Source organism: Microcebus murinus, chromosome X (assembly GCF_040939455.1).
Source record: "Microcebus murinus isolate Inina chromosome X, M.murinus_Inina_mat1.0, whole genome shotgun sequence".
NCBI lineage: Eukaryota > Metazoa > Chordata > Mammalia > Primates > Cheirogaleidae > Microcebus > Microcebus murinus.
The window spans coordinates 123445804-123473247 of record NC_134136.1 but is presented as its reverse complement, the minus strand read 5'-3'; the positions used below and the strand labels follow the sequence as shown (position 1 = coordinate 123473247).

Sequence of the window (27444 nt, the reverse complement as noted above, 5' to 3'; positions counted from 1 at the left end):
AGTATGGGTTCCAGCTCTAACCAGGAAAATATAAGATGGGCTATATCACCATTGTTTCTTAGAGCTGAATAGTACTCCATGGTATACATATACCACATTTTATTAATCCATTCTTGGATTGATGGGCACTTGGGCTGTTTCCACAGCCTTGCAATTATGAATTGTGCTGCTATAAACATTCGAGTGCAGGTGTCTTTTTTGTAGAGTGTCACTGGATCATTTGGGTAGATGCCCAGCAATGGGATTGCTGGATCAAATGGTAGATTCACTTGTATCGCTTTAAGGTATCTCCATATTGCTTTCCACACAGGTTGAACTAGTTTGCAGTCCCACCAGCAGTGTAGGAGTGTTCCTCTCTCTCCGCAACCACGCCAGCATGTATTGTTTGGAGATTTTTTGATAAAGGCCATTCTCACTGGGGTTAAGTGATATCTCATTGTGGTTTTGATTTGCATTTCCCTGATGATTAGAGATGTTGAGCATTTCTTCATATGTTTGTTGGCCATTCTTCTGTCTTCTTTAGAAAAATTTCTGTTCAAGTAATTTGCCCACTTTTTAATGGGGTTATTTGATTTTTTCTTCCTAATTTTCGTGAGTTCTAAGTATATTCTAGTTATCAGTCCCTTATCGGATGCATAGGATGCAAAAATTTTCTCCCATTCTGTAGGTTGTCTGTTTACTTTCATGACTATTTCTTTGGCTGTGCAGAAGCTTTGTAGTTTGATCATGTCCCATTTATTTATTTTTGTTGCTGCTGTGATTGCCTTTGGGGACTTCTTCATAAACTCTTTGCCCAGGCCGATGTCTAGGAGAGTGTTTCCAACTTTTTCCTCTAGAGTTCTAATAGTTTCATATCTTAGGTTTAAGTCTGTTATCCAGCGTGAGTTGGTTTTTGTGAGAGGTGAAAGGTGTGGGTCCTGTTTTAGCCTTCTACAGGTGGCTATCCAGTTTTCCCAGCACCATTTATTGAAGAGAGATTATTTTCCCCAGCGTATGTTTTTGTCTGCTTTGTCAAAGATGAGATGGCTATATGAGGATGGTTTTATATCAGGATTCTCACATCTGTTCCACTGGTCAATATTCCTGTTTTTGTGCCAATACCATATTGTTTTAATTACTACAGCTTTGTAGTATAGTTTGATATCTGGCATATTCATGCCTCCCATTTTGTTTTTGTTGCCTAGAATTGCTATTGATATTAGGGGTCTTCTTTGGTTCCATACGAAGCGTAAAATTATTTTTTCTATATCTGTGAAGAATGCTGATGGGATTTCAATAGGTATTGCATTGAATCTGTAGATCAGTTTGGGTAGTATAGACATTTTGATGATATTGAGTCTGCCAATCCACGAGCATGGTATGGATTTCCATCTGTTTACATCCTCTGCTATTTCCTTCCTCAGTGTTTCATAGTTCTCCCTGTAGAGGTCTTTTACCTCTTTGGTTAAATATGTTCCTAGGTACTTTAATTTCTTTGTTGCTATTGTGAAGGGAGTTGAGTCTTTGATTTGGTTCTCAATTAGATTGTTGTTGGCGTATATGAATGCCTCTGATTTCTGTGTATTGATTTTGTATCCTGAGACTTTACTAAATTCATTGATCAGTTCCAGGAGTTTCTTGGTTGAATCCTTGGGGTTTTCTAGATACAATATCATATCATCAGCAAACAGTGAAAGTTTGATCTCTTCTGCCCCTATTTGGATACCTTTAATTCCTCTTTCCTGTCTGATTGCTGTAGCCAAGACTTCCAGCACTATGTTGAACAGAAGTGGAGATAGTGGGCAGCCTTGTCTGGTTCCAGTTCTAAGTGGGAATGATTTCAATCTTTCCCCATTCAGTATGATGTTGGCTATGGGTCTGTCATATATGGCTTGTATCATTTTTAGGTATGTCCCTTCTATGCCTATTTTCTTGAGTGTTCGTATCATGAAAGGGTGTTGAATTTTGTCAAAAGCTTTTTCTGCATCTATTGAAAGAATCATGTGGTCTTTGTTTTTACTTCTGTTTATGTGGTGAATTGCATTTATAGATTTACGTATGTTGAACCATCCCTGCATCCCTGGGATGAAGCCCACTTGGTCGTGGTGGATTATTTTTTTGATAAGTGTCTGTATTCGGTTAGCTAAGATTTTGTTGAAAATTTTTGCATCTATATTCATTAGGGATATTGGTCTGTAGTTTTCTTTTCTTGTTGCATCCTTTCCTGGTTTTGGTATCAGAGTAATATTCGCTTCATAAAAGGTGTCGGGGAGGTTTCCGTTCTTCTCGATGTTGTGGAATAGTTTCTGCAAGATAGGTACTAGTTCTTCTTTGTAAGTATGGTAAAATTCAGGTGTGAAGCCATCTGGACCGGGACTTTTCTTTTTAGGGAGATGTTTAATTGCTGTTTCTATTTCAGCTGTTGAGATTGGTCTGTTCAGGGAATCTATTTCTTCCTGGTTGAGCCTAGGGAGGCTGTGTGTTTCTAGAAATTTGTCCATTTCCTCCACATTTTCCAGTTTGTGTGCATAAAGATTTTTGTAGTATTCATAAATTGTATTTTGTATCTCTTTGGGATCAGTTGTGATATCTCCTTTTTTATTCCTGATGGAGCTTATTAGAGATTTCTCTTTTCTGCTTTTCGTTAGCTTATCCAATGGTGTGTCAATTTTGTTTATTTTTTCAAAGAACCAACTTTTTGTTTTATTAATCTCCTGAATAGCTTTCCTGTTTTCAATTTCATTTAGTTCTGATATGATCTTGTTGATTTCACTTCTTCTGCTGGGTTTGGGGTTGGTCTGTTCTTCTTTTTCCAGCTCTTTGAGTCGTTTCATTAGATTGTCTATTTGTGATCTTCTTGTCTTTTGGTTATAGGCGTTTATGGAGATAAACTTTCCTCTCAGAACTGCTTTAGCTGTGTCCCAGAGGAGTCGATAACTTGTCTCTCCATTGACGTTTTCTTCATAGAAGTTTTTTATTTCCATCTTGATTTCTTCATTTACGAAGTAATCATTTAGTAGGAGGTTGTTTAATTTCCACGTTTTTTTTTTTATTTTGGCATATTATGGGGGTACAGATTTTAAGGTTTCAATAAATGCCCATTTCTCCCCCTCCCCCCAAAAGTCCGAGTCTCCATCATGACCATCCCCCAGATGGTGCACATCTCACTCATTATGTATGTGTACACCCACCCCCCTCCTCCCTCCCCCCTCTCACCTGCCCAATACCCTATTACTGTAGTACCTATGTGTCCACTTAGGTGCTATTCAGTTAATACCAGTTTTCTGGAGAATATATCTGGTGCTTGTTTTTCCATTCTTCGGATACTTCACTTAGTAGTATGGGTTCCAGCTCTAACCAGGAAAATATAAGATGGGCTATATCACCATTGTTTCTTAGAGCTGAATAGTACTCCATGGTATACATATACCACATTTTATTAATCCATTCTTTATTGATGGGCACTTGGGCTGTTTCCACAGCCTTGCAATTATGAATTGTGCCGCTATAAACATTCGAGTGCAGGTGTCTTTTTTGTAGAGTGTCACTGGATCATTTGGGTAGATGCCCAGCAATGGGATTGCTGGATCAAATGGTAGATTCACTTGTATCGCTTTAAGGTATCTCCATATTGCTTTCCACACAGGTTGAACTAGTTTGCAGTCCCACCAGCAGTGTAGGAGTGTTCCTCTCTCTCCGCAACCACGCCAGCATTTATTGTTTGCAGATTTTTTGATAAAGGCCATTCTCACTGGGGTTAAGTGATATCTCATTGTGGTTTTGATTTGCATTTCCCTGATGATTAGAGATGTTGAGCATTTCTTCATATGTTTGTTGGCCATTCTTCTGTCTTCTTTAGAAAAATTTCTGTTCAAGTAATTTGCCCACTTTTTAATGGGGTTATTTGATTTTTTCTTCCTAATTTTCGTGAGTTCTAAGTATATTCTAGTTATCAGTCCCTTATCGGATGCATAGGATGCAAAAATTTTCTCCCATTCTGTAGGTTGTCTGTTTACTTTCATGACTATTTCTTTGGCTGTGCAGAAGCTTTGTAGTTTGATCATGTCCCATTTATTTATTTTTGTTGCTGCTGTGATTGCCTTTGGGGACTTCTTCATAAACTCTTTGCCCAGGCCGATGTCTAGGAGAGTGTTTCCAACTTTTTCCTCTAGAGTTCTAATAGTTTCATATCTTAGGTTTAAGTCTGTTATCCAGCGTGAGTTGGTTTTTGTGAGAGGTGAAAGGTGTGGGTCCTGTTTTAGCCTTCTACAGGTGGCTATCCAGTTTTCCCAGCACCATTTATTGAAGAGAGATTATTTTCCCCAGCGTATGTTTTTGTCTGCTTTGTCAAAGATGAGATGGCTATATGAGGATGGTTTTATATCAGGATTCTCACATCTGTTCCACTGGTCAATATTCCTGTTTTTGTGCCAATACCATATTGTTTTAATTACTACAGCTTTGTAGTATAGTTTGATATCTGGCATATTCATGCCTCCCATTTTGTTTTTGTTGCCTAGAATTGCTATTGATATTAGGGGTCTTCTTTGGTTCCATACGAAGCGTAAAATTATTTTTTCTATATCTGTGAAGAATGCTGATGGGATTTCAATAGGTATTGCATTGAATCTGTAGATCAGTTTGGGTAGTATAGACATTTTGATGATATTGAGTCTGCCAATCCACGAGCATGGTATGGATTTCCATCTGTTTACATCCTCTGCTATTTCCTTCCTCAGTGTTTCATAGTTCTCCCTGTAGAGGTCTTTTACCTCTTTGGTTAAATATGTTCCTAGGTACTTTAATTTCTTTGTTGCTATTGTGAAGGGAGTTGAGTCTTTGATTTGGTTCTCAATTAGATTGTTGTTGGCGTATATGAATGCCTCTGATTTCTGTGTATTGATTTTGTATCCTGAGACTTTACTAAATTCATTGATCAGTTCCAGGAGTTTCTTGGTTGAATCCTTGGGGTTTTCTAGATACAATATCATATCATCAGCAAACAGTGAAAGTTTGATCTCTTCTGCCCCTATTTGGATACCTTTAATTCCTCTTTCCTGTCTGATTGCTGTAGCCAAGACTTCCAGCACTATGTTGAACAGAAGTGGAGATAGTGGGCAGCCTTGTCTGGTTCCAGTTCTAAGTGGGAATGATTTCAATCTTTCCCCATTCAGTATGATGTTGGCTATGGGTCTGTCATATATGGCTTGTATCATTTTTAGGTATGTCCCTTCTATGCCTATTTTCTTGAGTGTTCGTATCATGAAAGGGTGTTGAATTTTGTCAAAAGCTTTTTCTGCATCTATTGAAAGAATCATGTGGTCTTTGTTTTTACTTCTGTTTATGTGGTGAATTGCATTTATAGATTTACGTATGTTGAACCATCCCTGCATCCCTGGGATGAAGCCCACTTGGTCGTGGTGGATTATTTTTTTGATAAGTGTCTGTATTCGGTTAGCTAAGATTTTGTTGAAAATTTTTGCATCTATATTCATTAGGGATATTGGTCTGTAGTTTTCTTTTCTTGTTGCATCCTTTCCTGGTTTTGGTATCAGAGTAATATTCGCTTCATAAAAGGTGTCGGGGAGGTTTCCGTTCTTCTCGATGTTGTGGAATAGTTTCTGCAAGATAGGTACTAGTTCTTCTTTGTAAGTATGGTAAAATTCAGGTGTGAAGCCATCTGGACCGGGACTTTTCTTTTTAGGGAGATGTTTAATTGCTGTTTCTATTTCAGCTGTTGAGATTGGTCTGTTCAGGGAATCTATTTCTTCCCGGTTGAGCCTAGGGAGGCTGTGTGTTTCTAGAAATTTGTCCATTTCCTCCACATTTTCCAGTTTGTGTGCATAAAGATTTTTGTAGTATTCATAAATTGTATTTTGTATCTCTTTGGGATCAGTTGTGATATCTCCTTTTTTATTCCTGATGGAGCTTATTAGAGATTTCTCTTTTCTGCTTTTCGTTAGCTTATCCAATGGTGTGTCAATTTTGTTTATTTTTTCAAAGAACCAACTTTTTGTTTTGTTAATCTCCTGAATAGCTTCCCTATTTTCATTTTCGTTTAGTTCTGATTTGATCTTGTTGATTTCACTTCTTCTGCTGGGTTTGGGGTTGGTCTGTTCTTCTTTTTCCAGCTCTTTGAGTCGTTTCATTAGATTGTCTATTTGTGATCTTCTTGTCTTTTGGTTATAGGCATTTATGGAGATAAACTTTCCTCTCAGTACTGCTTTAGCTGTGTCCCAGATGAGTTGATAACTTGTCTCTCCATTGTCGTTTTCTTCATAGAACTTTTTTATTTCTGTCTTGATTTCTTCATTTAGGAAGTAATCATTTAGTAGGAGGTTGTTTAATTTCCATGTTTTTGTGTAGAAATGTGAATTTCTGTTAGGGTTCATTTCTAGTTTTATTCCACTGCGATCTGAGAAGGTACATGGTATGATTTCTATTTTTTTAAATTTCTTGAGATTTTCTTTGTGTCCTAGGATATGGTCAATCTTAGAGAATGTCCCGTGAGCTGATGAGAAGAACGTATATTCAGTCGATTTTCGATAGAATGTTCTGTAGATGTCTGTCAGACCCAATTGTTCTAGAGTTTTGTTTAAGTCCATTATTTCTTTATTAATTTTCTGTTTGGAGGATCTGTCTCGTGCCGTCAGTGGGGTGTTGAAATCTCCGGCGATTATGGAGTTGCTATTAATCCATTTGCTTAGCTCCAGTAAGGTTTGCTTTATGAATCTGGGTGCACATAAGTTGGGTGCATATATATTTAAAATTGTTATCTCTTCTTGTTGGACTGTGCCCTTCACCATTATATAATGACCCTCTTTTTCTTTCGCTACTTTTTTGGTTTAAAAACTAAATCGTCTGAAATTAGAACTGCCACACCAGCCTTCTTTTGGCTTCTATTTGCTTGGAATATTGATCTCCACCATTTTATTTTTAGTCTATATGCATCCTTGCAGGTTAGATGTGTTTCCTGAAGACACCATAGACTTGGCCTGTATTTTCTTATCCATTCAGCCAGCCTATGTCTCTTGAGTGGAGAGTTTAAGCCATTCACATTTATTGAGAGAACTGATAGGTAAGGTAGATTACTGATCATTCTGTTGGGTTGGATGTTGTTGCTATGATTTCTGTCTTGAGCCATTGTAATATCTGGCCTTTAATATCTTTGGGTTTTGGTTGTTTTTATATTCGTGGGTTATTATTATGATGTTCCGTGCATAACGCTGTTTTAAGTACTTCTTGTAGGGCTGGTCTTGTCTTGGTGAATTCTCTGAGCCTTTGCTTGTCTGAGAATGTTTTTATTTCTCCTTCATATACGAACCTTAGTTTTGCAGGGAATAATATTCTAGGTTTGGCATTGTTTTGTTTCAAAAGAGTGAGAATGGGGCCCCAGTCTCTCCTTGCTTGTAAAGTCTCATTAGAGAAGTCTGATATTATTCGAATTGGCTTTCCCTTGTATGTTACTTGTTTCTTTTGTCTTACAGCTCTTAGAAGGGCCTCTTTAGTTGATACTTTAGTTACTCTGATGACTGCATGTCGTGACAGTTTCCTGTTTGCGTTGAATCTCCCAGGGGTCTTCTGAGCTTCTTGAACTTGTATATCAAGATTTTGAGCAAGGCCTGGGAAATTTTCCTCTATTATATCTTCAAACAGCTTGTCCAACCCTTGAGTGTTGTCTTCTTCCCCTTCTTGTAACCCTATGACCCTCATATTAGATTTCTTCACATAATCCCACAGCTCTTGTAGGCTTTGCTCTTTTCTCTTGTTTCTCTGCTCTATTTCTGTGACTGATTTATTTAATTGGAGGGTGTTATCTTCAAGCTCTGAGATTCTTTCTTCTGTTTCATCTACCCTGTTCTTGAGACTTTCCACTGTATTTTGTAGTTCCTTGAATTGATTCTTCATTTCCAGGAGTTCGGTTACACTTTTCTTCAATGTGTCTATTTCTTTTCTCATATCCTGGAGACTTTTTGTGGTTTCTTGGTGTTGGTTATTGAGTTGTTGTTGCAGCTGGGTGAGTGTTCTTATGATCCACATACGAAATTCCTCTTCTGTCATATTGGTTGCCTGATTTTGGTCGGTGTCCATTTCCAGGGGGCTGGTGCTCCTCTTTGCGGGTGTGTTTTCCGTTTGGTTCTTCATATTTCCTGAGTTCTTTCGCTGATTTCTTCCCATGTCGATCAGTTGTTGTTTCTTTCCTTAGGTTATTGTTTGGGTATTCACACACCTTGTTTACTTTCTGAGGTGTTAGGTGGTGCCTGTGGGTGAAATTGGACCACTCCCTGTATATTGAGTCAGTGGGTGCCGTGGAAAGGCTGTGCAAGATGCCGTCCCTGTCAGTAGGTGGCGTTTGCTTGGAGGAACAGGCTATGGTGTTGATTTTGAGTCCTGTTATCAGCTCTCGTTCTAGGCGGAGCTGGGTTGGGTAAGCCTGCCCTCAGGCCATTAGCAGGGGTCAAAGTTCTGTCCTCTGCTTCCAGGGAAAGCTGTCAGGGAGGGGCTGGAATGGACCCGCTCAGCCAGAAAGTCTGGGTGTGGGGGTGGGGCTGTCTGAGACCTGCAGACTGCAGCAGGCCTCGCTTCTTTCCACCCTCCCCAAGTCCGCAGCTACTCCTGGGCCTCTGCCAGCAGGCCAGCCCACAAGCCACCAGGCCTCCCCGGACTGTGATGCCGGCGGGGAGGTTCCCTGCGCAGGAACGCCACCTGGGTTGGGCGCACAGCCTCCTCCTGGGAGGATGGTTACCCTCTAGGACGCTGATCCGCCCCTGGAGGCACACAGACCTCAGTAGGCTGTTCACGTATAACCCTTCTGTGCCCCGGGCAATGCTAGCCCTCGGTGCAGGGGATCTGGTCTGCAGGTCCGACCTCTGGGTCCCAGAGTTCAAACTGTATTCCCACCAGGGAGAGGATTTCCGGTCTTAATTCACCCACAGGGAACCCAAGCTGGGTCTATGTCTCTCAGCCTCTGTGTCGGCACCGTTTTCCTGAGATCATGGTGCCAGCAGCACCTGGGAGGGCGGGCGGGGTCCCAAACGGGAAGGTCCCATTCCCTGAAGGTTCCTCCGGCTGGTGGCTATATTGTCTCTCTGAGCAGCCGCGGGTAGGGTCATTGGAGGGGAGGGGGAGGCAATATGGCGCCTGCCGCGCGGCTCGGGTCCGTGCACATGGAGGTGCCCGGAGGAAGTTGGGAACCTGGTGCCATGTCTGCTACAGGCTCACCGTTGGCAGGCGGCGGCAGTCTCTGGGCTGGTGTCTGCAGGTCTCTCCACCCGCTGGGGAGCCCACCAGCAGTCCCAAATGCAGGGGAGGGGAAACAGCAATTCCACCTACCCTTGCCGCTGGTCTCCTGGCTGCTCCGGTGGTCTCAGCCTCCAGTTCTCCTCTGCAGCCTCCTCCCGTGGAGTCTCCCGGGGTCTCAGGTACCCCTCCTTCCGGCCCTTGTCCTCTGTATGCTCGTCTTCTTGCTTCTTTCCTCTAGTTTCTGCTAGAATCTGTCTTTTCTGCAGAGACCCTATGTCTGGCGGTGTTATTCGTCTGCCATCTTGCTCCGCCCCCCTCTGCCCATTTTTTAATTGGGTATTTTCTTTTCTTTTCTTATCCTTTCCTTTTTTTTTTTTTTTTTGACAGAGTCTTGCTCTGTTGTGCAGGCTAGAGTCTCATGGCAGCAGCCTAGCTCACTGCAACCTCAAACTGCTGGGCTTAAATGATCTTCCTGTTTAGCCTCCTGAGTAGCTGCGACAACAGGCATATGCTACCACACCCAGCTCATTTTTTTCTATTTTTTAGTAGAGTCAGGGAATCACTCTTCCTCAGGCTGGTCTAGAACTCCTGAGCTCAAGCAATCCTCCCACCTCAGCCTCCCAGAGTGCTAGGATTACAGGCGTGAGCCACCGCACCCAGCCCAGGTTGTTTTCTTGCTATTGAGTTGTTAGAGTTCCTTATATGTTTTGAATATTAACCCCTTATCAGATATATGGTTTGCAAATATTTTCTCCCATTATGTGGGTTGTCTCTTCACTTTGTTAACTATCTCCTTTGCTGTGTAGAAGTTTTTTAGTTTGATGTGATCTCATTTTTCTATTTTTGCTTTCATTGCCTGTGCTTTGGGGGTCATATCCAAAATATCGTTGCCCAAATCAATGTTGTGGAGCTTTCCTCTTGATATTATCTTCTATTTTTTACCATTTCAGGTCTCATATTTAAGTTTTTAACCTATTTTGAATTGATTTTTGTATATGACCTAAGATAAGGGTTCATTTTCATTCTTCTGAATATGGATATCCAGTTTTCCCAGCACCATTAATTGAAAAGACTGTCCTGTACCCATTTTCTGTTCTTGGCAACTTTGTCAAAAATCAGTTGTCCATAAATGCATGGGTTTATTTCTGGGTTTTCTATCCTGTTGAATTGGTCAGTGTCTGTTTTTATCCCAGAACCACATTGTTTTGATTACAATCACTTTATAACATGTTTTAAAATTGAGGAGTGTGATGCTTCTGGCTTTGTTCTTTTTTCTCAAAGTTGTTTTGGCTATTTGGGGTCTTTTCTGGTTCCGTACAAATTAAGGACTGTCTTTTTCCATTTCTGTGAAAAATGACATCGGAATTTTGATAAGGATTGCACTAAATCTATAGATCACTTTGGGTAATATAAGTATTTTCACAATATTAATTCTTCCAATCCATGAACATGGGCTATCCTTGCCATTTATTTGCATTTTCTTTAATTTTTTTCATCAGTCTTCTATAGTTTTCAATATATAGGTCTTTTACCTCCTTGGTTAAATTTCTGCCTAAGTATTCATTTACTTATTTTTTTGCTGCTATTGTAAATGGGATTGTTTTCTTAATTTCATTTTCAGATAATTCATTATTAGTACAGGTTGAGCATCCCAAATTTGAAAATCTGAAATCCAAATTGCTCTGAAATCCAAAACTTTTTGAGCACCAACATGATGCTTACAGGAAATGCTTATTGGAGCATTTGTAATTTTACATTTTTGGATTTGGGATGCTCAACCAGTATCATACAAATATTTCAAAATCTGAAAAACTCTGAGATTTGAAACACTTCTCTGGTCCCAAGCATTTTGGATAAAGGGATACTCAACCTATATATAGAAATGCTACTGATATTTGTATGTTGATTTTGTATCCTGTAGCTTTACTGAATTTGTTTATCAGTTTTGACAATTTTTTTGTTAGCATCCTTAGGATTTTTTATATATAAGATCATGTCATCAGCAAATAGAGACAATTTCACTTCTTTCTTTCCTATTAGGATGTCTTTTATTTCTTTCCCCTGACTAATTGCTCTGGCTGGAACTTTCAGAGCTATGTTGAAAAGAAGTGGTGAAAGTGGGCATCTTTGTCTTGTCCCTGATATTGGAGGAAAAGTTTTCAACTTTTCCATAAGAATGATGTTAGAACTGATAAACAAATTCTTATATACCTCATCATTAAAACAGGCTAATTTAAGCTGAAATCAACTTGATTATAATTGCATACAAAAATGCTAAAATTTCACTTCCCCAACCTTTTATAATTTTGATGTCAAAATTTACGTTTTTTTTTGTAATTTTTATCCCTTAGCAATTTGTTGTAGCTACATTTTTAAATAGTTTTGTCTTTTAGCCCTCCTAGCAGGGATAAAATTGCTTTATATACTACCCTTAAAAGTATTACAGAATTGAGTATGACTATGCATTACTTATATCACTGTGTTTCTTACTTTCATATGTTTTTTGTTATTAATTGGCAACCATACATTTCAGCTTAAAGAACTCCCTTTAGCAATTCCTGTAAAGCAGGCCTGTCGGTGACAAACATAGCTTTTGTTTGTCTGGGAAAGTGTTTATTGCTCCCTCATTTCTAAAGGACAGCTTTGCTGGGTAAAGTATTCTCATCTTGAAGGGGTTTTTTTGTTCATTTTTGTTTTTGTTTTTGTTTTTTCCTGCAGCACTTCAAATATATCATCCCATTCTCCCCTGGCCTATAGAGTTTCTGCTGAGAAATGCACTTAAAGCTGTATTGGAGTTCCCTTGAATGTGATATGTTTTCTTATCTCTTGCTGTTTTTAGTATTCTTTTTTTGTCTTTGATTTTTCAAAATTTGATTATGATGTGTCTTGGTGATCTCCTCTTTGGATTGAATTTGACAGGCAACATCTGAGCTTCCTTTTTTCCGGATGGTATTGTCTTTTCTCAAGTTTGGGAAATTTTCAGCCATTATTTTCTTAAATATGCTTTACAGGTCTTTTTCTCTCTCTTCTTCAGGAATTCCAATGATGTAAAGATTAGTTCACTTAATGTTGAACTGGAATCATTATTCCTGTAGACCATCCTCATTCTTTTCTATTCTTTTTTTTCTTTTTGCTCCTCTTTATAATTTCAAATACCCTGTCTTTGAGCTCACTGATTCTTCTGTTTGATCAAGTCTGCTGTTGTAAGCTTTTATTAAATTTTTCAGTTCAGTTCTTGTATTATTTATCTCTAGGATTTCTATTTGGTTTTTGTTATTATTGTTTCTATTTCTTTTGCAAACTTCTCATTTTGTTCATGAATTGTTTCCAAATTTCATTTAATTTTCTATCCATATTTTATTGTAGTTACCTGAACTTCCTTCAGTGGCTTATTCTGAATTCCTTGTTAGTCACTTCATAGATCTTCATTTCTTCTAGGTCCATTACTTGAGCCTTATTAGTTTCTTTTGGTGATGTCATATTTCCCCAATTTTTTATAATCCTGTGTCCTTACATTGATGCCTGTGCATTTGAAAAGATGGCCACCTCTCCCAGCCTTTGCAAGTGTTTCTTGGTGGTGACAGACTTGTACTATTTAGTCTAGCCTGGGATTCTGGATGGGTCAGCTGATAGCAACATCTGACAGACTGACCTTGGTGTCAGGTTCTCTAGTTGAACTGTGTCACTTTCTATGCTCTGAGGTTGAGTGCTATTGCTGGCTGTTCTCCATGGCCCAGTGAGACCAGTGGCTGCACTCTGTCATCAGATGGGACTGCTGGCTGAGCTCTGCAACCATCTCTAATAGTGCAGGTTGCAGGTTGTCTTCCTTAGCTGGGTGGTACTGTTGTTGAAATCTGTAGTTGTGCAAGGCTGTGTGATGGCCTCCAAGGCTGGGTGAAGTCTCTGGGGTTGCTGATGGCCCACATGGGGTGGGCAGGGCCAGAGGCTGTGCTCCACAGATATATGTGGACTTGGGCTTTCCTCTCATCCTAGGGTAGGCTCAAGCAAAACACTAAGGATTAGTGTAGTCACTGCTCTGCAGCTGAGGTTGGGTGGGATCAGATGCTCCCTCTGTGGGCAATCACTGACCTGAAGTTGCTTCCTAGTCTGAAAATGACTTAATTTGATCATTGGAAATTATTGGATCACCTCTCTGCTGCTAGGATTGGGTGGGAGTAGGTGTTCCCTCCGTGGGTAATTGCTGACATAACAGTTGTCTCTCAGCCTGGGAAAGACTTAATTAAAGCACCCAGACTGTGTAGACATGTTGGCAAGGGAATCATCCTGGAAGACCCATGTACCATGTACTGGCTAGTTTCTCTGGAATGGCACCTCCATTGGCAGGAATGCAGAACAGCCACCAAGATCTGTCTACTGGCCACTGTGAGCGCTACCCCCATTCTTCATTTCTAACTGATCCCAGGTGGTCTACTCCTGCTGGTACCTGCAAGACAGGGGTGAACCTCCTGCAAAGGGTCCCAGAATAGTGAGGAAGATGAATGTCCTTGTAAACTATCTTTTCCTGCTGTAGAAATCATAAGTCCAGAGAAATTCTCTATGTGGCACTGTGCTAGCTTAGGGGAGGGGAGCATGGTCAAAACAAACCATTCCTCTTACCATTTGATCACAGATTTTCTTGGTTCTGTTGTCCAAGGGGTTGTCTCAGTCTCACTCTTGTGTTCTGAGATATTCATGATGGTATCCTTGCCTGTAGATAGTTGTAAGTTGGATTTCTATCGGTTGGGGGGAGTGAAACTGGACAACTCCTATTTTGCCATCTTGCTGATATCACTCCTTTTCTCACACTTTATTATAAGCATTCAGGAGGAACCAAATATCCAGAGCTAAATTTCCAATGTCATCACTCACAAGTTCTACCTTCCACAAGATACTAGAAGACAAACACAATTCAGCCAAGTTGTTTGCCATTTTATAACAAAGATCACTTTTTCTCTATTGTCCAATAATATGTTCCTCATTTTCATCTGAGACTTCATCAGGATGGCCTTTGCTGTCACTATTTCTACCAACATTCTGTTCATGATTACATATGTATTCTCTAAGATGGAAGCTTTCTTTACAGTTCTTCCTTTTTCTTTCTGAGCTCTCTCAGATGCTCAGAGCTCTCTCTCGGAGCTCTCTCAGCTCTCTCACCAAAATCATCTTTAAAATTCCATTCATGGCAATCTAGGCCTTTTTAAAGCATGTACCTCACCACTCTTCCAGCCTCTACTCACTCATTACCCAGTTCGAAAGTTGTTTCCACATTTTTATGTATTTGTTACAGCAGTACCCCACTTCTCAGTATCAATTCCTGTCTTAGTCATTTTGGGTTGCTATAACAAAATAACACAGACTGGGTGGCTTAAACAGTAAATATTTATTTCTCAAACTTTGAGAGGCTGAGGAGTCCAAGATCAAGGCACTGGCAGACTCAATGTCTGGTTAGGAATCATTTTCTGGTTCATAGACAGCTATCTTCTCATATTCTCATATGGTGGGAAAGGAAGTGATAAAGGTCTCTGGGGTCTCTTTTGTAAAGGCACTAATCCTATTCATGAGGAACTCCACCCTTATGACCTAATCACTTCCTAAAGACCCCACCTCCTAATACCATCATATTGAAGGTTAGGATTTCAACATATGATATCAGGGGGTGATATACATTCAAATACACATTGCATGTGACGAATCTTATTGGAGCAATGGATTCTACATGAATATATTCACTTAAGTATTGTAGAGAGGATAAAAATCAAACACAAAAACCCAACAACCACACACTGAAAGCTTTAAGCTAACCTGTCTTCCTTAGCATTTAGAGATCAGTGGTTTGTGTACATGCCACAGTTTTTAATCTGTCTTTAAAGTGGATTTTATTTTCAGGAAATGACAGGAATGGATAATTTTTTAAAAAAGAAAAAAACAAAATGAATTTTTAATCTGTGTCAACAAGTAAAAAGGCCTGTAATGGCATACCATAGTAGTTTCCTAGAGTTGCTATAACAAATAACCACAGAGGACCAAGGGAGGAAAAAATGGCGAAGTAGGGGTGCCCTCCTGGCTCTCTGCTCCCAGAGCAAAAAGTGAAGAAAGCGGATAGCCACACTCCAGCGATCTGCACTTCCACGAGACCAGCTTTGCAAGCCTGCAGACATCCAACAGGAAACCGAGGGATAAGACCATTTACAGCCTAAAGCAAAGGTGAACTGATCATTCTTCCTCAAAACTCGGGGATTCGGAGGCACACATCAGGGAGGGAGCGAGGCGCGGTTTAAGCCACTGCCGGCGGGCAGGGGCGCCAGCCCTACCCGGTGCTGAGAAATCCCCCCTCCTACACCAAGCACCACTTCCACATAGGCCGGGAGGTGCCTGAAGTTGGTGAGAAGTGACAGCGCGGGATTAAGCCCTGTGGAGAGGAGAGGAGAGCAGGGAACGCGCTGAGTTCCCAGAGCACACAGCTGCCGCAGTTTAAGATGGGGGCGGGTCTGCACGCAGCAACCGCTCTCCGCGCAGCAGGAACCAGAGCCCGCTCGGGCATCTCCCTGCAGAACACTCCCAGGTCAAGGTTAAGGGGAGTTTACACAGGAGGAGGCTTTGACTTTGGATATAGAGGAGGTTTGGGATAGCACTGAGAGGTCAGAGTGCGCAAAGTTAAACTCCTCAATCCATTAGGAACCCCATCCCTCTGCCCTTCCAGCACCGCTCCCGCCCCCCCCATTCCGTTGCTGACTCGGCATTCCAGCACTGACTTGGGCTCGGGGTTTGGAGAGGAGGTGCAGAGAAAGCGCTGGTACGTGCTATTACTCCACTAATTTGATATTGAACCGTCACTTGCTGCACAAGTGGCAATGACTCTGTGCTCAGAGAGGGGACCCTTCCTGGACGGGGCAGAGCTACAGGGGAGATTGCCCTTGGCGGATTTAAGGCAGAGAATCATTGCCTTCCACACTCTCCTGTGCCCCAGAGGCCCCCCCTGGGCTCCAAAGTCTCTGTCCCAGCCTTGGGGGCGGAGCTGAGATAGAAACTGTTCTCATTCCTGCCGCTTATCTCCACCTGTGTAATTAAAGAGACAAAAGGCAGGGATTGGTGGGTCCCATTGACTGCCTGCCTGCTTTTGGTCAGTCTCTCCCTGCACAGGTCTCCCGCACGCTGTGCCTAGAGTATGGAGCCCGCCTGGGCAGAGCTGGGCCTTGCAGGACGCAGCCATTAGTGATTATAAGGCAGAGATATTTTACGACCCCCACATCCGGGGATTAGGGACTAGGCCTTTGGCTCCAAAGTTTGTATCCCCGCCTTGGGGGTGGAACCAAGATAGAAACTGCTCCCATTCCTGCCACTTATATCCACCTGTGGAATTAAAGAGACAGAACAAGGGGCCTGGTGGGTCTGGCTTCAGGACAATCTCTCACTGCACAGGTCTCCCGCGCTCTGTTTCCAGAGTGTAGAGCCCGCCTGGACAAGGCCTACCATCGAAGGAGGCTGCCCTTAGCGGCTATAAGGCAGAGAGACTAGTCTACCACTGTCCCTTGTCTTGTGGCTGAGCCTTCAGCTCCAAAGTCTCTGCCCCCGCCTTGGGGGCAGAGCTGTGATAGGAACTGTTCTCATTCCTGCCGCTTATCTCCACCTGAGTAATTAAAGAGACAAAAGGCAGGGATAGGAGGGTTCCATTGACTGCCTGGCTGCCTCAGGTCAGTCTCTCCCTGCACAGGTCTCCCCCGCTCTGTGTCCAGAGTGCGGAGCCTGCCTGGGCAGAGCTGAGCCTGTGGGAGAGAGACTGCCTTAGTGGCTATAAGGCAGACAGAATTTACATCCACCACACTCAAGTGTCTTGTGGCTGAGCCTTTGGCTCCAAAGTCTCTGTCCCCGCCATGGGAGCAGAGCTGAGATAGGAACTGTTCCCATTCCTACGGCTTATCCCCACCTGTTCAACTAAAGGGACAGAAGACAGGATTCCGAGGGATTGGCTACGGGCCTGCCGGCTTCAGGCCAGTCTCTATCTGCACAGGTCTTCTGCGTTCGGTGTCCTGACCCTGGAGTTTGCCTGGGCAGGGCCAAGCCTAGTAGGTAGCAGCCTTTGGTGAATACAAGTAAGAAAGACGTTACGACCCACACACGCTGGTGACTTAGGACTGGGCCTTCAGTTCCAAAGTTTCTAGCCCTGCCTTGGGGATGGAGCTGAGATAGGAACTGCTCCCGTTCCCGCCATCTATCTCCACCTGTGTAATTAAGGAGACAGAAGATGGAGGGCACCAGGGCAGCCCGGAGACCAGCAGGAAGGGGAGGGTAACTGGCTGTTTCCCCTCCACTACATCTCAGACTGCTGGCTCCCCAGCGGGTAGAGAGACCTGCAGACACCACCCCAGCGATGGCTGCCACCAGAGGGCAACTCCACCTACTGCCTCAGAAACTAAACAAGATGTGTGAATTCCCAAACGAAAACCTAAAGAAAAGAAACAACAACTGAGCAAAATGGGAAGAAATCAGCGAAGGAACTCCAGAAATATGAAGAAACAAATGGAAAACACACCCCCAAAGAGGAGCACCAGCCCCTTATGGAACAGACAACAACCAAAACCTGCCAACTAAAATGACAGAAGAGGAATTTCGAATGTGGATCATAAGAACACTCACTGACCTAATGAATATAGATCCAAAAATTTTCAACAAAATCTTAGCTAACCGAATCCAGACCCTTATCAAAAAAATAATCCACCACGACCAAGTGGGCTTCATCCCAGGGATGCAGGGATGGTTCAACATACGTAAATCTATAAATGCAATTCACCACATAAACAGAAGCAAAAACAAAGACCACATGATTCTTTCAATAGATGCAGAAAAAGCTTTTGACAAAATTCAACACCCTTTCATGATACGAACACTTAAGAAAATAGGCATAGAAGGGACATACCTAAAAATGATACAAGCCATATATGACAGACCCATAGCCAACATCATACTGAATGGGGAAAGATTGAAATCTTTCCCACTTAGAACTGGAACCAGACAAGGCTGCCCACTATCTCCACTTCTATTCCACATAGTGCTGGAAGTCCAGGCTACAGCAATCAGACAGGAAAGTGGAATTAAAGGTATCCAAATAGAGGCAGAAGAGATCAAACTTTCACTGTTTGCTGATGATATGATATTATATCTAGAAAACCCCAAAGATTCAACCAAGAAGCTCCTGGAACTGATAAATGAATTTAGTAAAGTCTCAGGATACAAAATTAATACACAGAAATCAGAGGCATTCGTACAGGCCAACAACAATCTAACTGAGAACCCAATCAAAGACTCAATTCCCTTCACAATAGCAACAAAGAAATTAAAGTACCTAGGAATATACTTAACCAAGGAGGTAAAAGACCTCTTCAGGGAGAACTATGAAACACTGAGGAAGGAAATAGCAGAGAATGTAAACAGATGGAAATCCATTCCATGCTCGTGGATCAGCAGACTCAACATCATCAAAATGTCTATACTACCCAAACTGATCTACAGATTCAACGCAATACCTATTAAAATCCCATCAGCATTCTTCACAGATATAGAAAAAATAATTTTGCGCTTTGTATGTTACCAAAAAAGACCCCGAATATCAAGAGCAATTCTAGGCAACAAAAACAAAATGGGAGGTATTAATATGCCAGATATCAAACTATACTACAAAGCTGTTGTAATTAAAACAATCTGGTATTGGCACAAAAATAGGATTTTTGACCAGTGGAACAGATGTGAGAATCCTGATATAAAACCATCCTCATATAGCCATCTAATATTTGACAAAGCAGACAAAAACATACACTGGGGAAAAGAATCCCTTTTCAATAAATGGTGCTGGGAAAACTGGATAGACACTTGTAGAAGGCTAAAACAGGACCCACACCTTTCACCTCTCACAAAAATCAACTCACGCTGGATAACAGACTTAAACCTAAGGTATGAAACCATTAGAATTCTATAGGAAAATGTTGGAAACACTCTCCTAGACATCAGCCTAGGCAAAGAGTTTATGAAGAAGTCCCCAAAGGCAATCAAAGCAGCAACAAAAATAAACAAATGGGACATGATGAAACTACAAAGCTTCTGCACAGCCAAAGAAACAGTCATGAAAGTAAACAGACAACCTACAGAATGGGAGAAAATTTTTGCATCCTACGTATCCGATAAAGAGCTGATAACTAGAATATACTTAGAACTCACGAAAATCAGGAAGAAAAAATCAAATAACCCCATTAAAAAGTGGGCAAAGGACTTGAACAGAAACTTTTCTAAAGAAGACAGAAGAATGGCCAACAAACATATGAAAAACTGCTCATCATCTCTAATCATCAGGGAAATGCAAATCAAAACTACAATGAGATATCACTTAACTCCAGTGAGAATGGCCTTTATCATAAAGTCTCCAAATAACAAATGCTGGCATGGATGTGGAGAGAGAGGAACACTCCTACACTGCTGGTGGGACTGCAAATAGTCCAACCTCTGTGGAAAGCAATATGAGATACCTTAAAGCGATACAAGTGAATCTACCATTTGATCCAGCAATCCCATTGCTGGGCATCTACTCAAAAGATCCAATGACACTCTACAAAAAAGACACCTGCACTCGAATGCTTATAGCAGCACAATTCATAATTGCAAGGCTGTGGAAACAGCCCAAGTGCCCATCAATCCAAGAATGGATTATTAAAATGTGGTATATGTGTACTATGGAGTACTATTCTGCTCTAAGAAACAACGGTGATATAGCACATCTTATATTTTCCTGGTTAGAGCTGGAACCCATACTACTAAGTGAAGTATCCCAAGAATGGAAAAACAAGCACCACATATACTCACCAGCAAACTGGTATTAGCTGAGTAGCACCTAAGTGGACACATAGGTACTACAGTAACAGGGTATTGGGGAGGGGGCAGGGGAGAGGGGGACGGGTATATACATACATAATGAGTGACATATGCACCATCTGAGGGATGGTCATGCTGGATACTCAGACTTGTGGGGGGAGGGGGGAAAGGGCATTTATGGAAACCTTAAAATCTGTACCCCCATAACATGCTGAAAAAAAAAATCACCACAAACTTTATGACTTAAAACAACATTAATTTATTCTCTCATAGTCCTGGAGGCTAGAAGTCTGAAATCAAGGTGTCAGCAAGGCCATGATCTCTCTGAAGTCTTTAAGGGAAGATCCTTCTTTCCTCCTCCTAGCTTCTATTGGTTGTTGGTAATTGTTTTTTTTTTTTTTTTTTTTTTTGAGACAGAGTCTCACTCTGTTGCCCAGGCTAGAGTGCCATGACATAAGCCTAGCTCATAGCAACCTCAAACTCCTGGGCTCAAGCAGTCCTTGCCTCAGCCTCCCGAGTAACTGGGACTACAGGCATGGGCCACCATGCCTGGCTAATTTTTTCTAGATATTTTTAGTTGTCTAGCTAATTTCTTTCTAGTTTTAGTAGAGATGTGGTCTTGCTCTTGCTCAGGCTGGTGTCGAACTCCTGAGCTCAGATGATCCTCCTGCCTCAGCTTCCCAGAGTGCTAGGATTACAGGTGTCAGCCACAGCACCTGGTTGGGTTGTTGATAATCCTTGGTGTTCCTTAGCTTACAGACACAATCTCTGCCTCTATTCATGCACAGTCTTCTCCCCTGTGTCTTTGCACTCTGTATCTTCACATAGTGTTCTTCTCTCTGTGTGTATCTTTGTTCAAATTTCCCTGTTTTTATAAGAATACCAGTCATTAGATTGATGTCCATCCTAATCCAGTATGACCTCATCTTAAATTGATTATATCTTCAAAGACCTCAATTCCAAATAAGGTCACATTCACAGATACTACACGTTAGGATTTCAACCTATTTTTTGGGGTGACACAATTCAACCCCACAACATTCCTCTAGAAATTCCAATTCTAGTCCCCTCAAATTTATGTCCTTTTCACATACAAAATACATTCATCCCCATCTCAACATTCCCCATAGCCTTAGCCCATTCTAGCATTAACTCTTAAGGTCAAAATATCATTTTCTAAATAATTTAAATTAGATATGAGTTAAACTGTGTGTATGATCCATTCTGGGGCAAAATTCCTCTCCATCTGTGGACCTATGAATCTAGGAAGTTATCTCTGTCCAATATACAATGTAGGGACAGGCATAGGATAGCCATTGACATTCTGAAAGGGAGAAAATGTAAAGAATAAAAAGATTACTTGTCTAAAGAAAGTTGGCAACCCAGCAGGGCAAATTCCATTAGGTTTTCCAGGCCTGAGAATAATTCTCTGTGTCTTAAGGTTCTGTTCTCTGGCCCTACACTCTCAGCCCACTAGAATGGCAACTCTCCTCAATAACCAAAGAGGTAGCCCCACCTTCTAAAACCAAGGAAGCAATGCCACCCTCTGGAATCAAGGAGGCAGTGACTCTGCTGGCACTCTTTGGGTCTGTGGAGGCAACAGTAGCACTTCTGGCCTCTGAGCCTCTCTCAGCAGCCTTGCTGGCCTCTGAGCCACCCTTGGAAGTCATTCTTCCATTTTCAAAGAATAATACATGTTCACAGCTGAGTGTATTTATCAGTCTATTTCATGTCTGTAGAATTTCACAAGTCTGAGAACCTTCCTTCGTTTTGTCTTATGTCTATACCCTTCCATCCAAGCTGATAGTGTTCTACTGAAATAGTTAATTGGATCCATTTGTCCCACACCTAATCTCTCCAGCAAAAGTTTGTCCAGCCACACCCTTGGTATTCTCTCCAGAGCACACTTTCTTGGTTTTGGAATATGGATAGGCTAAGAATTGTCCAAATCTTCAAGTTCTGGTCACTTTTTGCTTAATAGTTCTGCTATGTACTGAATTGTGTGCCCTCCATTCAAATCCATATGTTGAAGTCCTAATTCCCAATGTCACTGTATTTGAAGACAGGACTTTTAAGAAGTAATTGAAGTTAAATGAGGTTGTAAGGGTGGGGACCTATTCCAATAAGATTAGTGGCCTTATAAGAAGAGGAAAAGATGCACACACCTAGGAAAGGCCATGTGAGCATACGTTGAGAAAGTATCCATCTACAAGCCAGAAAGGGAGCCCTCGCCAGGAACTGAATTGGTTGACACCTTGATGTTGGCTGTCCTAGCTCTTAACTGTGAGAAAATAGATTTCTATTAGTTAAGCCATCCAGTCTATGATATTTTGTTATGGCAGCCTGAGAAGACTAATAGAAGTTCCTTCCTCTATGTATCTCTTTTCTTTCACATTTTACTATAAACATCAAAGAGAAACCAAGCCACACCTTCTATACTTTCTTTGGAAATCTCCTCAACTAATTATTCAAGTTTATTGCTTACATGTTCTACTTTCCATCCAATAGTAGAAAAAATTCAGCCAACACCTCTGTCGCTTTATAAAAACTATCACCTTTCTCCAACTTCCAATAACATGTTCCTCATTTCTACCTGAGACCTCACCAGAAGTACCTTTAAAGTTCATATTTTTAGCAACATTCAACTTAAGGCAAATCTAGGTTTTTTCTATCTTGTGCCTCAAAATTTTTCTAGCCTTTACCCATTGCACAATTCCAAAGCCACTTCAATATTTTTAGGTATCTGTTACAGAAACACATCACTTCCTAGTACCAAAATCTGTATTAGTTTCGTAGTACTGGCATAATAAATAACCACAAGCTGGGTAGATTAAAACAATAGCAACTTATTCTCTCACAATTCTGGAGTCTAGAAGTCCCAAATAAAAATGTCTTCAGGGCCATGCTCTCTCTCTGAAGACTCTAGGGGAGGATCTCTCTTTGTCTCTTCCTAGCTTCTGGTGATTTCAGGCAAATCTTGGCATTCCTTGGCTTGCAGATGTATCAATCCAATCTCTCCCCCCATTGTTACACGATATCCTCCCCTATGTCCATTTTCTCTGTTTCTTCACAAGGTGTTCTCCTCTTTGTGTGTGTGTACAAATTTCCCTCTTCTTATAAGGATGCCTGTGACTGGATTAGAACCCACTCTAATCCAATATGACCTAATTTTAACTTGATTACATCTGTAAAGACCCTATTTCCAAATAAGATCACATTCATGTGTACCAGGGGTTAAGATTTCAATATATTAGGTAGGGGTCACAATTCAACCCACCACACATCCAGGGTTGGATGCATCAAGGTTCTCTTATAGAATAGGATGCACACAACAAATATAAATTCTATCTTCTCAACTGCTGAACCTAAGTAATGTCCATTTTATATATTCCTTTATGTTCTATAGGCAATTGGGCCATGAAATTTAATATTTTACCTACCAGAATTCTGCATTTCTTCCACTTAGTCATATAGAACCCTGCACATGCTCGAAGAGCTCACTTGTCATTCTGTACTGGAATGATCAGTTTCATAATTTGTCTCCTCCAGTAGACTATGAGCTTCTTGAAGGAAACAACTGTGGCTTATGTATCTTTGTAGCTTCAGTGTCTAACATGGTATGTGGCATATAGTAGGCTCTTAGTAATTATTGGAGGAGATAAGGAGACTGAGAGAAAGAAAGAAAGAAAGAAAGAAAGAAAGAAAGAAAGAAAGAAAGAAAGAAAGAAAGAAAGAAAGAAAGAAAGAAAGAAAGAAAGAAAGAAGCTTGTAGAATTAGAATCTACTGGCTTGGAGAGTAGAAAGGTGCTGGGAGCTCAGAGTGCCAAAGCCAGGGATATGTCACTACCTCAGAATTCTCCATCTTCTATTCTGATCTTCCTAGAGCTTTCCAGCATCTCAATGTACAATAAACATTGCAATTACAAAGCAATCCCAGAACACATGAGCTTTTAGCTCATCAAAGTAGCTTTTCCTTTTAGAAGCTTCCAGGTAAAGTCACCAGTAGCTTAGCACATAGCCAGCATATCAGAAAGGGGAAGAAGGGATCAGATAGTGCTGTGTGCAAGCTGTGTCTTAGATAGATAATTCCTATAAACTGATCAAGGTTGAACACTTAATGTGCTAAAGCCCTCAATAGCTCTCTAATGGACCACTATCAGCTGATGTCAGGGAGAAAATATAGTGTTCTTTAAAGTCTTGTCATGCCTTTACACAGCCAACCCATTATAATGTCAAGAATAAAAAGCTGTGTTTATACCTATGTCTAAACTCCAGAAGAAGGCAGAAAAGGATAAAATCAGACATTTACAGGAATTAGAGAAAATGTGGAAGGGACCTGTGGAAAGCACACCTAGAACAAATTTGGGTTTCTCCTTTCAATCCCCAAACTGTTGCTGGTATACCTTGTGCCTTCCATATAGTGATGAAAGTTAGGCTGTGATATGCAAATGCAGCATTCACATGCATGCTAACAAAAAAGGTCAAGTTCAATACCATGAAAGAGAACACCAAGCAGAATGCTAATCCATAAGGTCAAAGACTTTGTCTTGTTCATCACTATATCTCAAATGCCTTGAAAAATGCCAAGCACATAGTAGTTACTCAGTAAATACTTGTTTAATGAATTATCGAATAAATTTATTAACCAGAAAACTGCTATAGGGAGTCAGAGTGTGGTATTAAGAAAAAAATACTTGAGCAAGAAGCCCATGAGATAAAACTATTGTCCAGATAAAGCAATGCTCTTCTCAGCTGGCAGCCAGGAAGGGAAGTGCACATTTCCAGGAAGTAAAGTCTGACTAGATTCCTTATCCCAGAGTCAGAACCCTGCCTCCCCCATTCCTTCCCTGGCCACAGCATTTTGATATCACTGAATGTCCAACTCACCACCTCCTTTTGCTTATTACTTAAAGAGAACCAAGGCCAAGGTTAACAGAACAAATTTTGCTTGGATTAAACAAATAGAGTGGTTGGCCAAGCAGTATAAAGACTGTTGTTCTGTCTTCAGGTTCTTTTCCAGGATCTGCCCCTATATTCTTTTTCCTTTCTAAAACCACTGGCAAAATAAGGAAAAAAGCAAAAACAAAAATCCCAGGTATTGGCTCCAACTTTCAGTCTTCCCCTTCACACACTCTGACACCTATATAGCAGGCCATTTTAGCCTTAGCAGCAGATTTTCTGGCCTTCCCTAATCTGTCTCTGTGATTAACCCTCCCTTGTCTCTTTTATGATTTATTTTAGATACCTGCAGCAGAAAACAACCCTTTCCTTGTTGGAATGCACTATTGGTACTACAGCTACAGCCACCGGACACAGCACTGCAATGTTTGTCGAGAGAGCATTCCTGCCTTATCTAGAGATTCTATCATCTGTGAAGGTACATTTCTGATTCTTTTAGAAGTGTAGCTCATGAGTAAAGATAGGGGTGAAGGAACTCATTTTGCTTTAGTATCATTGACTCACACTAGGTCATTGACTCTGGCATGAGGTTAAGGCTGACTGAGGAAAGTAGAAGGGAGGAAACTAGCATGGGGGGTTATTCTTGTGAATAAAAATAGAGGGTTGGGTATGGGGGGATGGGACCATATGGTCACAAGGATTGAAAAGACAGAAATCACCTCATTCTTACCATCAATTTTCATTCCAGTCAGATACTAGAAAGTTTTGCCGATAGGAATAAAAAGGAACTTGATCATACTGAAAATAGGTGTTTGGAAGTGGATCAAAACTATTTAGAATGCATCTGGGTTCTAACTTTCAGAGAAACTTAGGGAAAGAAATTAGAATCATTATCACCAGATTCACATACATCTTTTTCTTCTTCTTCTCACAGTGTGCAAAGTGAAATCTCACGGACTATGTGCTTTGAGAGCAAGCAAAGACTGCAAGTGGAATACATTGTCTATCACTGATGACCTCCTGCCTGCAGATGAAATAGTAAGTACCAGCTCTACCCTCCCATAGTCACCCTTTCCCATCTCCCCTTCATCCAGGACAAACATGGGTAGAAAGACTTCTTCCTGTCTCCAGACATGCAAAGTAGGCCTCTTCCCCAGGCTTACAATCTACCAATCTGGAAGAATGAAAACCCCAACTTCCACTTGTCACTGGTCAGTAGCATTGGAGCAGGGGGGTAGGACCGTAAAGAAATTGGGGTTTTTACCTAATGTCCTCCATAGGGTAGTACAATTATTCTAGTTGGCCCTTCCTCTCCTTATATCTCTAACTTCTACCTCTTGTCTCTTTTTCATCTCCAACAGACCATGCCCCATCAATGGGTAGAAGGAAACATGCCTGTCAGCTCTCAGTGTACAGTATGTCATGAGAGCTGTGGCAGTTATCAGAGACTTCAAGACTTCCGCTGTCTGTGGTGTAATTCTACGGTAAGACTCTTCCCATCTCCTTGATACATAAAGAACTTGACTTCTGGGGAAGGGGTGGATTGGAGCTTGACTATGCATATGCGTAGATAGAAATCTCAGAAACCCTTATCCCAAAATAGATTATATATATTCTGTAGTATATATATATTCTGTAATATATATATATATATATATATATTCTGTAGTGTGTATATATATATATATATATATATTGAATCCATAACCCCGATCTCTTATATTTTTTTTTACTTTTTAAAAAAAAAAAAACATAACCCCAATCTCTTATAAGATTCTATAGTATAGAGCTCAGTGTCCTGCCTCTGCAGATCTGGCTATTGAGGCTTTGAGAGAAAGATTTATGACTCCTTGAATGGTTCTTAATTAGCAAGGCCTACTAGCAAATGGAAAAAGCTGAACTCTTTAATGGCAATATGGGCAATTTAAAAATAAGTTCTGAGTCTACCTTTAAGAAACCTTTTCCCTTCCTCATTCACTATCTCCTAGGAATTTGTAATCTTTGTTAATTAATAGTTGTTAATAATATTAACACATTATTATTACAACTATATTTTGAGTGCTTTATACATACGATCTCATTTAATCCTTACAACAATCCTAAATCAGGCCTCATTATCCCCATTTTACAGATAAGGAAAGTGAGGTTCAGAAAAGTAAGGTAATTTTGTCCAAGATCATGCAGCCAGTCAGAAAAAGAGTTTTGATTCATACATAATTCTGCAAAGACCATGCTTTTAGCTATAGCACTACCATGTCTCTAAACCAGTGGTCCTCAACTGGGTATAATTTTGCACCCCACCCCCACCCCCAGGCGATATTTGGCAATGCCTGGAGACATTTTTTATTGTTACATCTCAGGGGAGGGGGGTAGTGCTACTGGAATCTATTGAGTATTAGGCCTGGGATTCTGCTAAATCTATTGAGTATAAGGCCTGGGATTCTTCTTACATTGCATAGAATAGCC

At 41.0% G+C, this 27444-nt stretch overlaps 1 protein-coding gene across 1 annotated transcript in view; it reads left to right on the top strand.

Moving 5' to 3' along the window:
• The window catches only part of DGKK (diacylglycerol kinase kappa), a 121715-nt gene that overhangs the window by 24029 nt on the left and 70242 nt on the right, over nt 1-27444 (top strand). Inside the window, exons 3-5 of the mRNA XM_075999186.1 lie at nt 25321-25456; nt 25913-26016; nt 26340-26462. Coding sequence (XP_075855301.1) covers nt 25321-25456; nt 25913-26016; nt 26340-26462 — 363 coding nt within the window. The remainder of the gene's footprint in view (nt 1-25320; nt 25457-25912; nt 26017-26339; nt 26463-27444) is intronic.